Raw genomic sequence first — 14,593 nt, forward strand, 5'->3', positions numbered from 1 at the left:
AAGTAGCAGCGGCTGTGACACATGCGGCACCCAGAACCGGGACCGTCTCCCACCTGGGCCTTTACAGAAAGCCAGCCAGCCTGTGATTTAGGTAATAAACTATGACTACGTTTGCAAATACCCAGATGGGGCACATTCCAGGTGATCACGGCTACACAGTGCACATCCCCCAAGTGGTTTTCACGCCACGACAGATCATCATGTTACACCTTAAAGACGCTTTTGCTCAGTTTTACCCATTTCCTCAGTGTCTCGGCCTTAGCCTTCTGAGACCACAACAGCCTGTGATGTGGACGTCAACCCCCTGGCACCGACCAACAGCCCTGCCTTTGCTCCGGACACCACTCAGCACCCCACCACCACTTGCTTCCCCAGAGTCACCTACAGCCTTGAGACAGTCTGATCTGAAACCCGATTCCACTGAACCACATTTCGTTGTGCACAAAGCAGGTGTGATCCTTCAATGTATGGGGCAGGGAAACTGGACAGCCACCTGCAAAAGGATGGAGGTGCACCTTCACCTTATACCACTGACAGAGATTAACTCTGAGCAGATCAAAGACCTAAAACTGTAAGACTCCTAGAAGAAAACGGGGGAAGCTTCATGACATTGGATTTGGCAATGAATCCTTGGATATTACAACAAAAGCACAGGCAACAAAAGAAAAAAGATAAATTAGACTTTATTAAAATTAAAAATTTCTTATAGGGACTTCCCTGGTGGTGCAGTGGTTAAGAATCCACCTGCCAATGCAGGGGACACAGGTTCAAGCCCTGGTCCGGGAAGATCCCACATGCCGCAGAGCAACTAAGCCCATGCACCACAACTACTGAGCCTGCGTTCCAGAGCCCGCGAGCTACAACTACTGAAGCCCGCACGCCTAGAGCCTGTGCCCCACAACAAGAGAAGCCACCGCAGTGAGAAGCCCGCGCACAGCAACAAAGAGTAGCCCCAGCTCACTGCAACTAGAGAAAGCCCGTGCGCAACAACGAAGACTCAACGCAGCCAAAAATAAAAAAATAAAATAAAAAATTTCTTATAAATCAAAACCACAATGAGACATCACCTCACGCCTGTAAGAATGGCTATCATCAAAAAGACCACAAATAACAAACGTTGGAGAGGGTGTGGAGAAAATAGAACCCTAGTGCACTGCTGGTGGGAATGCAAACTAGTGCAGCCACTACGGAGGTTCCTCAAAAAGTTAAAAATAGAACTACTATATGATCCAGCAATTCCACTCCTGGGTATTTATCCAAAGAATACAAAAACAATAGTTCAAAAAGATAAATGCACCCCTGTGTTCACTGTAGCACTATTTATGATAGCCAAGATGTGGAAGCAACCTAAATGCCCGTCAACAGACAAATGGATAAAGAAGATGTGGTGTATTTATACACACACACAATGGAATATTACTCAGCCATAAAAAAGAATGAAACCTTGCTGTTTGTGACAATACGGATGGATCCAGAGGTACTACACTAAATGAAATAAGTCAGAGAAAAAGACGAATACCATGATTTCACTTATATGTGGAATCTAAAAAGCAAAACAAATGAACAAACATAACAAAACAGAAACACTCATAAATACAGAGAATAAATAGCGGGTAGAGAGGTGGGGGAGGACAGACAAAACAGGTGAAGGGGATTAAAAAGTACAAACCAACAGTTATATAATAAGTAAGTCATGGGGATGTAACACACAGCATGGAGAATACAGTCAACAATACTGTAATAACTTTGAATGGTGACAGATGGTAACTAGACTATTCCTGGTGATTCTTTTGTAATATATAAAGATATTGAATCACTATGCTGTAAACCTGAAACTAATATATTGTAAGTCAATTACACATCCATTAAAATTTTTTTTAATTTCTATGCATCAAAGGACAAAATCAATAGAAAGAAATGGCAACCTATAGAATGGGAGACAATATTTGCAAATTATATATCCGATAAGGGAATCATGCATAGAATATATAAAGAACTCTACAGCTCAACAACAACAAAAAAACCCAATTTAAAAATGGGTAAAGCATCTGAATAGATATTTCTCCAAAGAAGACATACAAATGGCCAAAAAGCACATGAAAAGATGCTTAATTTAACATCACTGATCATCAGGAAAATGCAACTCAAAACCGCAATGAGACCACCTCACACTCCTGGGATGGCTACTATCAAACAAACAGAAAACAAGTGTTGGTGAAGGTACGGAGACACTGGGGCCTCGGTGCGCTGCTGGGGGGAAGGTAAAATGGCGCAGATGCTGTGGACAACAGCGTGGGGCTTCCTCAAGAAGTAGATGGAATTATCCTATGATCCTGCCAATTCCACTTCTGGGTGCACACTCTGAAGAATCAAAAGCAGAGACTCGAAGAGCTCTTTGTACAACTGTGTTCACAGCAGCATCGTTCACGACAGACAAGGGGTGGAGGCAACCCAAGTGCCCACTGATGGATGATGGATAAACTAAATGTACATGCGTGTATACGTACACGCATGCAATGGAATATTATCCGGCCTTAAAAAGGAAGGAAGTTTTGACAGAGGCTACATTGTCTCGAGGACATTGTGCTGAGTGAAACAGGCCAGGCACAAAAGGACAAATCCTCATATGAGGGACCAAGCGTAGTCAATCCGAGACAGAAAGTAGATGTCAGGGCCCAGGGCTGGGGGTGGGGAAGGGGAGTGAGTGTTTAATGGGGACAGAGCGTCAGTCTGTGGAGACGAGGAAGTCCTGGGGAGAATGGTGGCGGCGGCCGCACAACAATGTGAATGTGCTTAATGCCCCTGAGCTGGATACTCAAAAATGGTTAGAATGGCAAATTCTATGTTATGCGTATTTTAATACAGCGTCCACATCTCTGGGAGTCGACATCGGGGAGATGCCAACAGGCCTGCCAGGGGCGGCCCTGGACTCGGCTTCTCCCAGCGGGACCCACGCTCAGCCCTCTGGCTCCTCTGCCAGGCTCCCCGCCTGGGCCCGCACGCAGCTCCTCCTCACACAGCACAGGCCGAGGCCTCCTCCGTGGCCTCCACCGCTAACGTGCCCTGGCACAGACAGCCCTGGTAAAGGTAACCTGTTAGCTGGGTCAATTCTCCAGTCCTTCTCAAATATGTGGGCTTTGTCTCAAGGTCACTGCTTTGACACGATCGCTCCCTCACTCCTCCCACGAACGACCTCAGAGACCACGCAGCTACCACCTCCACCAGTGCTTGCAAGACAGACGTGACACAGGAGCTTAAAGGATAAATGGATGAAGGCAGAAGCTAAATCTGAGAAGGCAACAGCCACGTGAGGCTCGTTCTCACTCGGGCACAAAATCCATTCTTTGATTCAAGGTATTATTTTTGAAAATCTAAAAAACAAAATTAAAAACTGCTGAACTTGAGTGAAGACCCTAAACTCTGTTAGGGCCCCATCATCTGACAAAGCAAACCCACCGAGGCGGAGCGGCTGGCGCCTGACCTCCCGGCGGGGCACCGCAGAGCCCCAGCCAGTCCCCCACGTGGAGAGAGGACCCACGCCAACACCTACCTGCCACGCGCCCGGGTCACAGTGTGTGACCCAGACGCCCGAGGGCAACCGCGCCTGGCCCCCGCTGGCCTCCCCACCTCAGTGCTCACTCTGCTCAGCGGCTCTCCCTTCCTCACCCCAGCCACTGTCGGGCCTGGCCCAACTGGGACGAGTCCTCACACCCACCTGGTGCCCCCGCTTCCGGGTGCAGCAAACACCCACCTGCACCCCAGCTGCAGGAGGACCCGCCCCACCCGGACCGAGAGTACCCAGCCAGGCCCGCATCTTCTCTCCAGAACCCAGGGACTACTGGGGGGCCGTGTGGAAGGAGCCAGGGAGAGCGCAGGGACACAGCCACCCAAGGAGAAGCCAGAGGTCCCCGTGTGGCACCTCCAGGAATGAGCACAATTCAGTTAGGGAGACGGGTCTACACTGGCGTGCCAATGCGGGATAAAAGGGTCTCCTTCCAGAAGTTCTCACTTCCTTTGCGTGAACGGTGGCTGAGTCTAACCCTGTGTCGGCACCTTCTGATGGCACAGGCATTGGGTCCGAGAGGCAAACTGGCTCTGCCCTGCCTGGGGATGCGAGGCCACCAGGCTGTGAAAACCCCTGCATTTTTAAACTCTTAAAGTACAATGGATTTCTTGCCATAAGCATGTAACACTCTTTCTATCGTGGGGATGACTGTTTTCAAAACGCAATTTTCAATAAAACATGCTTTCCTAAGAAAAGCAAACAAGACTAAACTGGGTCTGGGGAGAAAAGAAGCCAGAGGGCAGGAGAGGCCAGGTCTGGACCTGGGCCGGGAGCCAGGAGGGCACCCCCATCTCCACGTCTCCAATCCCCTCTTCCGGCAGGGGTCCCAGGAGCAGATGAAGTTTCCAGGGTGTGGAGCGGATGGGCTTGGTCTTCAGGAAATCAGGTTCCAAAGCCTCAAAATCCTTCCCTTTTCTTTCACTACAAGTGACCAGCCCGAGAGTGCTCAGTAATTTCCAACAAAGTATGTGTTGCAATTGACTGCAAGCTGCTACTAATCACAATAACTCCAACCAGAACAAAGCTAACCCTCAGATAAACCTTATGGTCAGAGATATTTCGTGAAATTAAATTTCAGATTGCTTTTTTTTTTAACCCCCTAGAGGGATATAAAAAGATGTTTGAGAATAAAAATACATTAGAATAAAATTCTAAAGTGGGGATGGAATAAGAGTACGATTTCGAGGAGATAAATAAACAATGTTGTCTGACATGCATTTTAAACTCGATAATGCTGGGCCAAAACATGGTAGGTGAATAAATAAATAAACTTCACCCTAAGCCTCAAATCTAACACAAAAATTAATTCACAACAGGCCATATATTTAAAGTTCACATAAAACTAAAAAACTATGAAAATTAGAGAAAATCTTCAGGATCTAGGGCTGGGTGAAGAGTTCTTAGGCATGACAGCAAAAGCACAGCCTTAAAAGAAAAAAACTGTGTAAGCTGGACTACATCAAAATGAAGAACTTCTGCTTTAAGAAAAACCATGGGGTCTTCAGTAGCGAAAGGATGAAGACCAGCTACAGACCAAGTGAAAATATCGGCAAACCAACACTTGGCAATGGTCCATATCCCAAACTCTCAAAGCTCCCAAAATATTTAATTGTAAAGTGGGCAAAAGATATGAAAGACATTTCACCAAAAAGGACATACAGATGGCAAATAAGCACATGAAGAGTTATTCAACGCCATCAGTCATTAGGGAGGTTCAAACTAAAACCATGACGAGGAATCACAGCTACGACAGAGAAGAGGCAACACCAAACACCCCTCTGGAGGACGCAGGGACATAGAATGTAGTAGCCTGTGCAGTGCAGCGTGGCGGTTACTTATAAAACTAAATATCCAATTACCACATAGCCTTGCAACTGAGCTCCTGGATATTTTACCCAGAGAAGCGAAAACTTTCATCCAAACAAAAATGTGTACGTGAATGTCCAGAGCAGCTTTAATGGAGCACCCCAAGGCTGAGAACCCCCAAATGTCCCTCGATGGGCGAGCGGTTACACACGCAATACTTGTCGACACGCAAAGGAGGGCCCTGCAGACATAGCCTGGGTGGGGGGTCAGGGGTGCGGAGTGAGGGAAGAAAGCCCCCGAACTCTGCCATCCCGCGTTTCAGAACACCTGAAACAACATGCCTCCAGAGATGGGGGACGGGGTCAGGGACGGCCGGGGTGACCACAGAGGGAGGCTCGCAGTGCTGGGTGGGCACGTAAACCCACACTGTGGTACCCTGGGAGAAACCGGCTGGAGGGGACATGGGCTCTCTCTGTACTATCTGTGCAGCCTCCTGTGAACAATTATTAAAAAGTTTAACTTTCGGCACGTACATAAAAATACTACGAAAGGCAGAAGTCAGGCCAGGGCTGGTCAGGCTGGGGGCGTCAGGGGCCCCACGCTGCGTGGGCAGTGGGCTGCGGCCCAGCTTCCAGCACCCCCCCGGCTCCACAGTCACAGCAGGCAGGCGACAGCCAGGCAACAGGGAAGCACAGAAACAAAGATGTGCACGCTTCTGGAGGAAAGTCATTTCAGGGGAAAAATCACCCGAACAAGAGGTGCCAAGGCCAGACAGAACCCCCACGTGAGGAGACAGGAGTTGTAACCAAGACCATGCAAGGGTTATAACTGTCTTTTGAAGGATAAGACAAAGATGTAACTAACAATGCAGGTATTCTTAAAAAACTAATCCAAGACACTGGATATGAAAAATATAACTGTCAAACTGAAAACATCAACATGTGGAATGACCAGCAAGACCAAAGTGCTGGGTCTTGAGGGACAAATGATGGAGCTGGAGAAGAGGGGAGGTCCAGGGAGGGAAGCCGTGCAGAACCTTCTAGAGCTGGAGAAACACACGGGTCAGGCCACGGGGCCCCTGGGGAAGGGTCCGACCCGCACCAGCAGCACCAGCACAAGCAATGCCAGGCGTCTGACTGCACACCCGGACTTCGTGCAGGAAGCAGGGAGCAAACCACGCCCTGTGTCTGTAGCGCGTCACTCCCGGGCCCCAGCCGCCCTCCTGCCTACTCACTCCCCAGAGAGACAGGCGGGTGCTGAGTCTCCCAAGCCAGTAACTCCCCAACGCGGACGAGGAGCTCCCGGTGAGCCCAGGCACCTACGAGGAGAAGCCCAGAAAGCAGGCTGACGGGTCACACTCAGGAACCCTACAAGGCCCGCAGGCAACCGTGGCTGACGACCCCACCACTTCCCGGCCTCTCCCCTCCACGCACAGAAGTCCACTTGCCATCCGCACACGAAACAAAAGAGGAGACAGACAGGAGAGCGGCCCCACCCCAACAGGGACGCGTTACCAGGCCCGGGATGGACTTCGGCATGGTCTTCCGAGCCCTGTGGACCTTGACGTCAGCGCCCGGGGCCGGGGCCTTCTTGTCCTCTGTGTCCTTGCTGCCTTCCCCGGGCTTGGCTGGCATGGCGGCCGGCGGCTGGGGAAAAGCGCCAGGAGTCCTCCCTTTGCCAGCCCCGCCAGGGAGGGTCTTCGCGGCGTGACCGGGCAGGGAGGAGGCCAGGGCGCCAGCCACCCGCAGCGGTGGCTCAGACAGGGGGGCCTTGCCGAGGAAGTAGCCGTTGCTCCCGACGACGGGAGTCTGAGTGAAGCCGTCGGCTCGGATGTGGTTCTGCTTCCCCACCTCAGTGTCTCTGTCCAAAATCCCATTTTCTGCTATCCGGGCCACCGGACCGGCTCCTTCCTGCGGGCTGACTCTCGTGCTTTCCTGAGTGTGCTTCACAGCGGCCGGGTGGCCGTTGGCATCGCTCTTGTCGCAGGACCCGTTGGTTTCCCCGTCTGCAGCCACATGGGCCTCCCCTCCCTGCTGCTCTGCCGAGCCTTCATCAGCAGCCATAGGTGACCCTACGGAAGGAGGAGAAGAGTCAGTGGCTGCCCCGCCTGCGACCCCAACACGAGAGCCCCCACTGCCCTGCTTACACAAAACTGTCTGAAGAAAAACCACTTTATTTCATAGACAAACATTTGAGTTCAGACGGATTAAATATAAAGTATGTCACAGACACTGTCTCGACAGTGAGTCAGTTAAGGGGGGAATGACCCCATCCCCAGAAGGGCGGTCTGCGCCCCGCCCCTAGTGAGGTGTGGGTGGGGTGTGGTCCTTGAAACAAACACCCCACTCCTCCAGTGAATTCTTAAAAGACTTCCAACACATTATGCAGGATCTACATATCCTCCAGGAACAAATTCACCACTGGAAAACAAAACTGGGTAGGATTCAGAGACAGGAAACAAGGCCTCGAGAGCAGCTTCCCAAAAACAGACCTAAAGAAAACAGGGTGAGTTTTCAGTCTGTCAGCCAGAAGCCTCGTTACAAACCCCTGGTCTCTGAAGCGCGTCTCCTCAACTTGATAAACAAGAAACACACTTCCCACCAGCAGATCGCCACATGCGGAGCCTCACTACAGACCCCAGCAGAAAGCTCACAGTTACAGCGCTGGGTGCAGAGGGGCTGTGGTCACGTCCAAGACCCCACCACCCATCACCCCTGTACCCCTGTTTACAGCACATCACCTGCCACGACTCCATCACGACTGTACTGGCCCCTGCAAGGAGAGGTCCACGTTCACTACTGTACCCTGAGCACAGAAACACAAGTGCAGTAAGTACTGTCTGAATGAATAAACAGCTATTAATTTTTTTTAAAACCCTTGGCAAAACTGAATAGGTGAAAACCTACTCAACTTGGAGAAGGCCGCATGCCAACCTACAGCAAAGATACACTTATTCAGAAATGTTGCATGAATTCCATGTAGGATCAGAAACAACATCAGGACATCCATTAACACCACAAAGGTTCACACAAGAGTGGGGTCCCAGATGACCCCACGGGAGAGAGAAACGAGGAGCAAGGCCTGGCGACAAGGGTTAGGCTCTCCTGCACACCTGGTCCGTCAGCAAGTCAAACACGAGTGCAGCAAGGCTGCCAAATCTGAAATCAAGTACAAAAACCAAAGGCATTTTTCTACGCTGGCCTTAACTTTTGAGAAAACATAAGGAAAAAAAAGACAGTATTCATAAAAAAGCAGGAAAAACTATAAAGGATATAAAACTTTAACCAAGATCATGCAAAGTCTCTGCAGAGAAAAAAAATTTTAATGGAAGTATCTCACGACCTTGAACGTGACGGCAAAAATACAAAGATGCATGTCGCCTCAAACTGACTCTCTAAGTTCAATGATACCCTAATCAAAATTCCAATCAGTGTATTGAGGAACTCCATAACCTTATTCTGAAATGTGCAGGGAAAACAAATTTTCACAAACAGCAAAGTAAATCGTGGAAAAGCACAGCAAAGGAAGGGGAAATGGGCCTCTCCCAACACAAAGGAGGACGGGGATGCGGACAGTCACGGGGCGTCGAGCACAGCCACCCAGGGGCCAGACGCTGACAGGTGCTCAGAAAGGCAAGCTCCTAGGACAAATGCATCTCAACTTGCAAAAGAATAAAGTTGGACCCTTACCTCACACCATATACAAAAATTAACTGAAAACGTTTCCAAGATCTGTAACTATAAAAAGAAAACACAGGCATAAATCTTTACGATCTTCTATGAAGCAATGGTTTCTTAGATGCTATAACAAAACCACAAGCAACCAAAGAAAAACAGGTAAGTTGGACTTTATTTTGTGCTTCAAAGGATACCATCAAGAAGGTGAAAAGACAAGCCATAGATTGGAAAAGAGTATTTGCAAATCACACATCTGATAAGGAACTTGTACCTAAAATATATTTTTAAAAACCTCTGACAATGCATTAATAAAAATCAATAACCAATTTTAAAAACGGGCAAAGGATCTGAATTGACATTTCTCCAAAGAAGATACACAAATGGATAATAAGCACATGAAAAAAATGCTCAGCATCGCCAGCCAGCAAGGAAACACACATCAAAACCACGACGAGATACCACTTTGCACCCACTAGGACAGATGGAACCAAAAAGAAGGTGCCGACGAGTGTTGTCGGGAGCCGCCCTCGCTGCTGGGGGGCATGGACGTGGTGCAGCTGCTGCAGGAATCAGTCTGGAGGTTCCTCGAAAGGAGGGCCCAGGCCTGGGCGCAGGGGCCGTGTGCAGAGGAGACTGGCACCTGGCATCACTCATCCACAACTTCTTTTAGAAAAGGGCCCAGGAGGGCAGACAGAGTGGGAGCCCAAGGAAGGGAACATTTCAAGGAACAGGGAGGAAGACAGCGCCAGAAGGAAAACGCTGAGGCAGGTCTTCAGAGGTCCCACCACTGTGAGCAAAGGGACAGGCAGGACAGTGTGCAGGGCAGCTCCGGGAGGGAAGCGCCCCAGGGCCAGCCGGGGTGCAGCAGAGAGGGGCCGGTGGGCCGGATGAGGCACCCTGAGGTGCAGGGCGAGGGCAGAAAGCAGGGCAGGGCCATGGCCTTCCGTCCAAGCTGGGCTGTCTGGAGAAGATGCCCCAGGGAGAGAGGGGGTGAGGCTGGAAACAGCCCTGGGAAGCCAGGCAGGCAGTTGCCCAACCCCCACCCCACTCAGCTCCCTGAGTCCCAACAGCTCTACTAGAACCTGAAGCATTTTGGTCACATGTTAAGCGACACACTCACAGGTAAGACGGTCCTGCCCTGTGGCCTGGGCTGCTGGGTCCCTTCTCTCAAGCAAGGCTGCCCTGCCATCAGCCCCAAGCTGGGGGCCCATACTCTGCCTTCACCCACTGTCACCCTCGGGTGTGCACGGAGTGGTCACAAAAGCAGAGGACCCCGTGGATGTGAAAAGGTGTCAGAGCAGCATGTGGGCCCACCAGGGAGGGGCAGGCCCGCAGCAGTTCCCATCGTGGGGGCCGCACCACAGCTCGGGAAAGACAAAAAGCGGCTGCCGGCCTAGGGCACAAGGTGGTCCCTGCCACCAGGCCACTCGAGGCCTCGTCCTGGGAGGCTCAGGGCCGCCCACACCGAGCTCACAGGTCTACACGGAACACTGGGAAACAGGCCTCCGTCTCCCTGCAGTGCCTGGAAAGGCAGGGCCCTCGCCTCCCACTGCTACACACACGGCAACCTCTCCAGACTGGCCTCTGCCACCCACGGGCCACTGTCTGTGTGTCTTCAGAGGATGCAGGGCCGGATGGGCGTCTGACAGCCCGGGTAAGCTCGCCTGACCTTGGCCCCGAGCCAGCCTCTTCCCCACCCAGCTGAGAGGTGGGTGGACATCGTCCAGGGACCAGGCTGGGGCGGTGGCGCGGGTGTGCAGCCGGGACCAGGCGGCAATCTCTGTCACAAGGGACAGGAGCGCGGTGCGGGCGCGTTTCCTCCCACGTCAGTGGGGACAGCGCCACACCACCAGCCAGCAGGACGACACTGAGACACGCTTCTCGTCCGCATGGCCCTGCTGTTCGCACAGGAGGGCCTGTGCCGACACGGCCAGGCGGACACCAGCATCTGAGGCTCCCAGGCGCCGGCCTCATGGTACCAGCCAGGACGCTGCTCTCCAAAGGGGTCTGGCTGGCACCCCCAGGCAGCTTGGGTGGGACAGTGGGGTTTACCTGTCACGGTCTGTCCCAGAGCCAGCACCTCCCAGCCTGACTCCGGGCCTGTCCCTCCAAAAGCTCCCCTATGTACCAGCCCCTCGCCAGCCTCCCTCTACCTCCTGGCACCTCCGCAGCAGCTTCCATGCCCCAAGACCTGGTGCGGCCGCCCCCCTGCTGGCCTCACGGCGCCCTGAGGACCAGGACGCACAGGGCCTCCACCCTCCTAGAGGACCATGAGCCCCGGGACCCCACAGGAGGAGGCCGTACGGCAGGCCTGGCTGAGGAGGGGTGGCCAGGCAAGGGGCCCCGGGCGCCCTTACCTTCACTCGGCAGCTCGGCTCCCAGGCCGCAGTCCTGCTTGGTCTCCCCCTTCGCCGGAACCGCCTGCTAAAGAGAAATAAATGTCAGCCGGGCTCCGCCAGCAGGACTCCTGTCCGTGGGCATCGCATCCAAACCAAAACTAAACCACCAAGGACAGGACGGACAGGGAACCTCGAGCCAGTGGAAAATGCTCTTGACACCGTCTCTTCGGGAGGAGGACCAGCAGTCAACCACAGCCCCGGGAAACCTCTACTTCAACTGTATTGGGGGGACAGTCTTTTAATAATAAGAATGCATGGCTTACGTAACTAAAATTGCAAATGTTTTCTCTATCATAGGAATGCTACAATTTATTTCAAAGCGCATTCTGCTGCTGACAACAATTCATCTAAGTATTTCAAATGTCCAACAACCTACAGAAAAGTTAGAGAAATGGATAAATCAAGAAAATTCAATGAAAACCTGAATCACTAAATATTTGAGTCTACCATACAGAGACGTGAATTACACGATGCCTCTTGCAATGGTTTTAAGACAAACTTCTTGCCTTCAGGAATGTGAGAGTCTGGTTAGAGAACGAACAGAAACACACAACACACCCTTAAGCGGGGTCTCTGCAGGTGTCCGGTCCACAGGGGGAGCAGCTGACGCAGACCCTCTAGGCATCTCTCTTAGCGACATCCAGAGTCTAGGGGCATAGCTCCCATAACGCTTGCGTAACGTTCTGGAATGTTTTCTTCAAGAGACACCACAACATATGCTCGCAACACTCCTCCTGAGCCTGGCTCCCACTGCTAATTTCACTGGGGTCAGGCGGCTCCCTGGAGCAGTGCCCACCCCCACCCGGACCCCCACCCCCACGGCGCCCTCCTTCCTTGGCACCTCCAGAAGTCCCCACCCGCTGACTCCACCACCCCAGGCCTGCGGGCCAAGAAGGGGCACAAGCACGGCAAGCTCCCTCCGGCCGCTTGCAGGCTCCACTCTCCTACCTTTCCAGGGCTCCACGTCTGGCCTGACCAGTGGTTTGAAACCCAGTGGTTTTCAAAGTGTAAGCTGAGGATCCCTGGGGCCCCTGAGAACTCCTCAGGGGACCTAAGAGGACTTGTTTTTTGAGGCATGTGTGCATGCACACACACAGGGGTAGGGTCTCACTGGCACTACCCGGTCCTGGCCACCAGACCACAGCCAATGGCGCCTGGGTGGACATCCACTCCTAGCTGGTCACACAGGGTCCCTTGTTCTAGGAGCTGAGGAGCTCCGTCGTGTACGTGGCCACATGGATGAAGGCCAGCCACCGTTCCTGAGCATCTGTTGTGTGCCAGGCACCTGCCAGCCCAAGGGGAGGCCTCAGTGGACAGCAGGGTCCAGGCCACAGGGCCAGCTGACAGTGGTTTTTACATCACCAGAGACCTATGAACAATAACGACAAGATGTGACAGAAACCTCTGTGGTCAAAGCCATGTGTGGTCCTTTTCAGAAAAGTCCTCAGAGCCCTGTTCCAGTCGGGGGATAAGAAACAAACACATTAACTTCACCTAGAGTGTGGGGTGCTGTGACGTTATAAAACAGGGGTTGCAAGGCTGCAGCGGTGAGGGGTAGCCAGCTGGGGGCTCTTCTCCAGCCCCTCCCAGTGGCCTTGTGCTCATACCATCTACAGGCCTGGATTAAACAGTCCTGGTCTGTTGGCACTGGCCAACTCCCTGCTGCCCCTTCTGCAGTTAGGAAGCTGGAATTTGGTGCCAGGCACTAAGGGAAACTCTTGAGGCCTCACAGCCTTCCTCCCAGAAGAAGGGGAGTACTTTCTTACGGAGTCAGACCTGACACATCCCTCCTCGTCAAGGAGAAACAAGCCTTCATCGTGGATGGCAAAGCCCAGCCTCTGCTCCCCTCGGCACCCCCTCCCACACCCTGATGCCAGCCTCTGGCCCTTGGACCCCGCCACCCCTCAGCAGGCCAAGCTCCACCTCCTCAGACAGCCTCACCTGGACCTCGCCTTGTGGCCCTGCTGGTCCCACCACCACCAGGCACACCACCAGCCTGTCTGCCCTGCCAGCATGAGCACTCAGGGTCCAAAGGGGGGAACCTGTCCTGTCCCCAACCTGTCGGCAGTGCCGGGCGGGAGGAAGAAGCTGAGAAAGCATGTGGCAGAGAAAAACAGGGTCTTCCTAGGGGACTGGGTGTGGCGCAAGCCTGAGGGGCGCTCTGGGACAGCCCAGACGCACAGTCCACACGTGTTGCGGCCACCCTGCTCCTTGTGGGCACTGCCAGTGCCACATCTGGAAGCCCAAAGGCCCAGAGACTGAGGCTGCGGGTGAGCTCGGCCCACGACCAGGGCAAGAAAGACAGAAATCTCCTGAACCCAGATGCTCTGTGAGTTGAACCTATATGTACCTAGCAAGAGGGAACATGGAGGCTTCCCTGGTGGCGCAGTGGTTGAGAGTCCGCCTGCCGATGCAGGGGACACGGGTTCGTGCCCCGGTCCGGGAAGATCCCACATGCCGCGGAGCAGCTGGGCCCATGAGCCATGGACGCTGAGCCTGTGTGTCCGGAGCCTGTGCTCCGCAACGGGAGAGGCCACAGCAGTGAGAGGCCCGCGTACCGCAAAAAAAAAAAAAAAAAAATAGAGGGAACATGGTTTTCGTTGCCTTTTCCAAAGGGCCAGCAACCTACAAAATCGACATCAACCAGGAAAGGATTACAGGTGGAACACGTAGCCCAAACCACTAACAAAACCAGACCCAAACAGAACTGCTGGCAGACACTTGAAACCCCTGCCAGCTCTCCCACAGGCAGGGGCTGTGACAATCCCGACAGTAAAAGGTGGATGGGTGACCTCAGTCTCTGCTTTGCAAGAAGAGCCTCAACTAACCCCAGAGTGAGCTTGGGATACGGGGCCACAACAGGAGGAGGAAAACCTCCAGAGAAGACGCGAGCCAACGGCAGTGCGCACAGCAGAAGCTCTGAGCAGTGCGAGGGCCCCTGGGCAGCAGCAGCACAGAATCTCGACTCCCACGTGCCACCTCCACGGAGAGACTGAGGCTCCTGGCAGAGAGGACCAACTCCAGGCAAGGCAGGGGCACAAGAGGAGCTTAGAACCTCGGGTTGTGCCTGAAAACGAAGCACTCAAACTGGCAGGGGGCGTCCAAGAACCAGGACAGACCCAAGGGATGCCCACTCCGGAGTTTAC

The 14,593-nt window shown here is 52.9% G+C and overlaps 1 protein-coding gene across 5 annotated transcripts in view; it reads right to left on the reverse strand.

Annotated features, from left to right (window-relative positions):
• EHMT1 (euchromatic histone lysine methyltransferase 1) overlaps positions 1–14,593 on the reverse strand; it is a 148,019-nt gene that overhangs the window by 66,036 nt on the left and 67,390 nt on the right. For 3 of the 5 annotated variants that reach the window (XM_060013668.2, XM_060013666.1, XM_060013669.1), the window contains exons 2-3: positions 11,406–11,472; positions 6,886–7,442 (exon numbers count right to left, since the gene is read on the reverse strand). In XM_060013668.2, the coding sequence (XP_059869651.1) occupies positions 6,886–7,442; positions 11,406–11,472 (624 nt within the window). The remainder of the gene's footprint in view (positions 1–6,885; positions 7,443–11,405; positions 11,473–14,593) is intronic. The other 2 variants (XM_060013667.1, XM_060013671.1) reach the window with 1 other exon arrangement.

This window comes from Delphinus delphis, chromosome 6 (assembly GCF_949987515.2).
Source record: "Delphinus delphis chromosome 6, mDelDel1.2, whole genome shotgun sequence".
Lineage (NCBI taxonomy): Eukaryota > Metazoa > Chordata > Mammalia > Artiodactyla > Delphinidae > Delphinus > Delphinus delphis.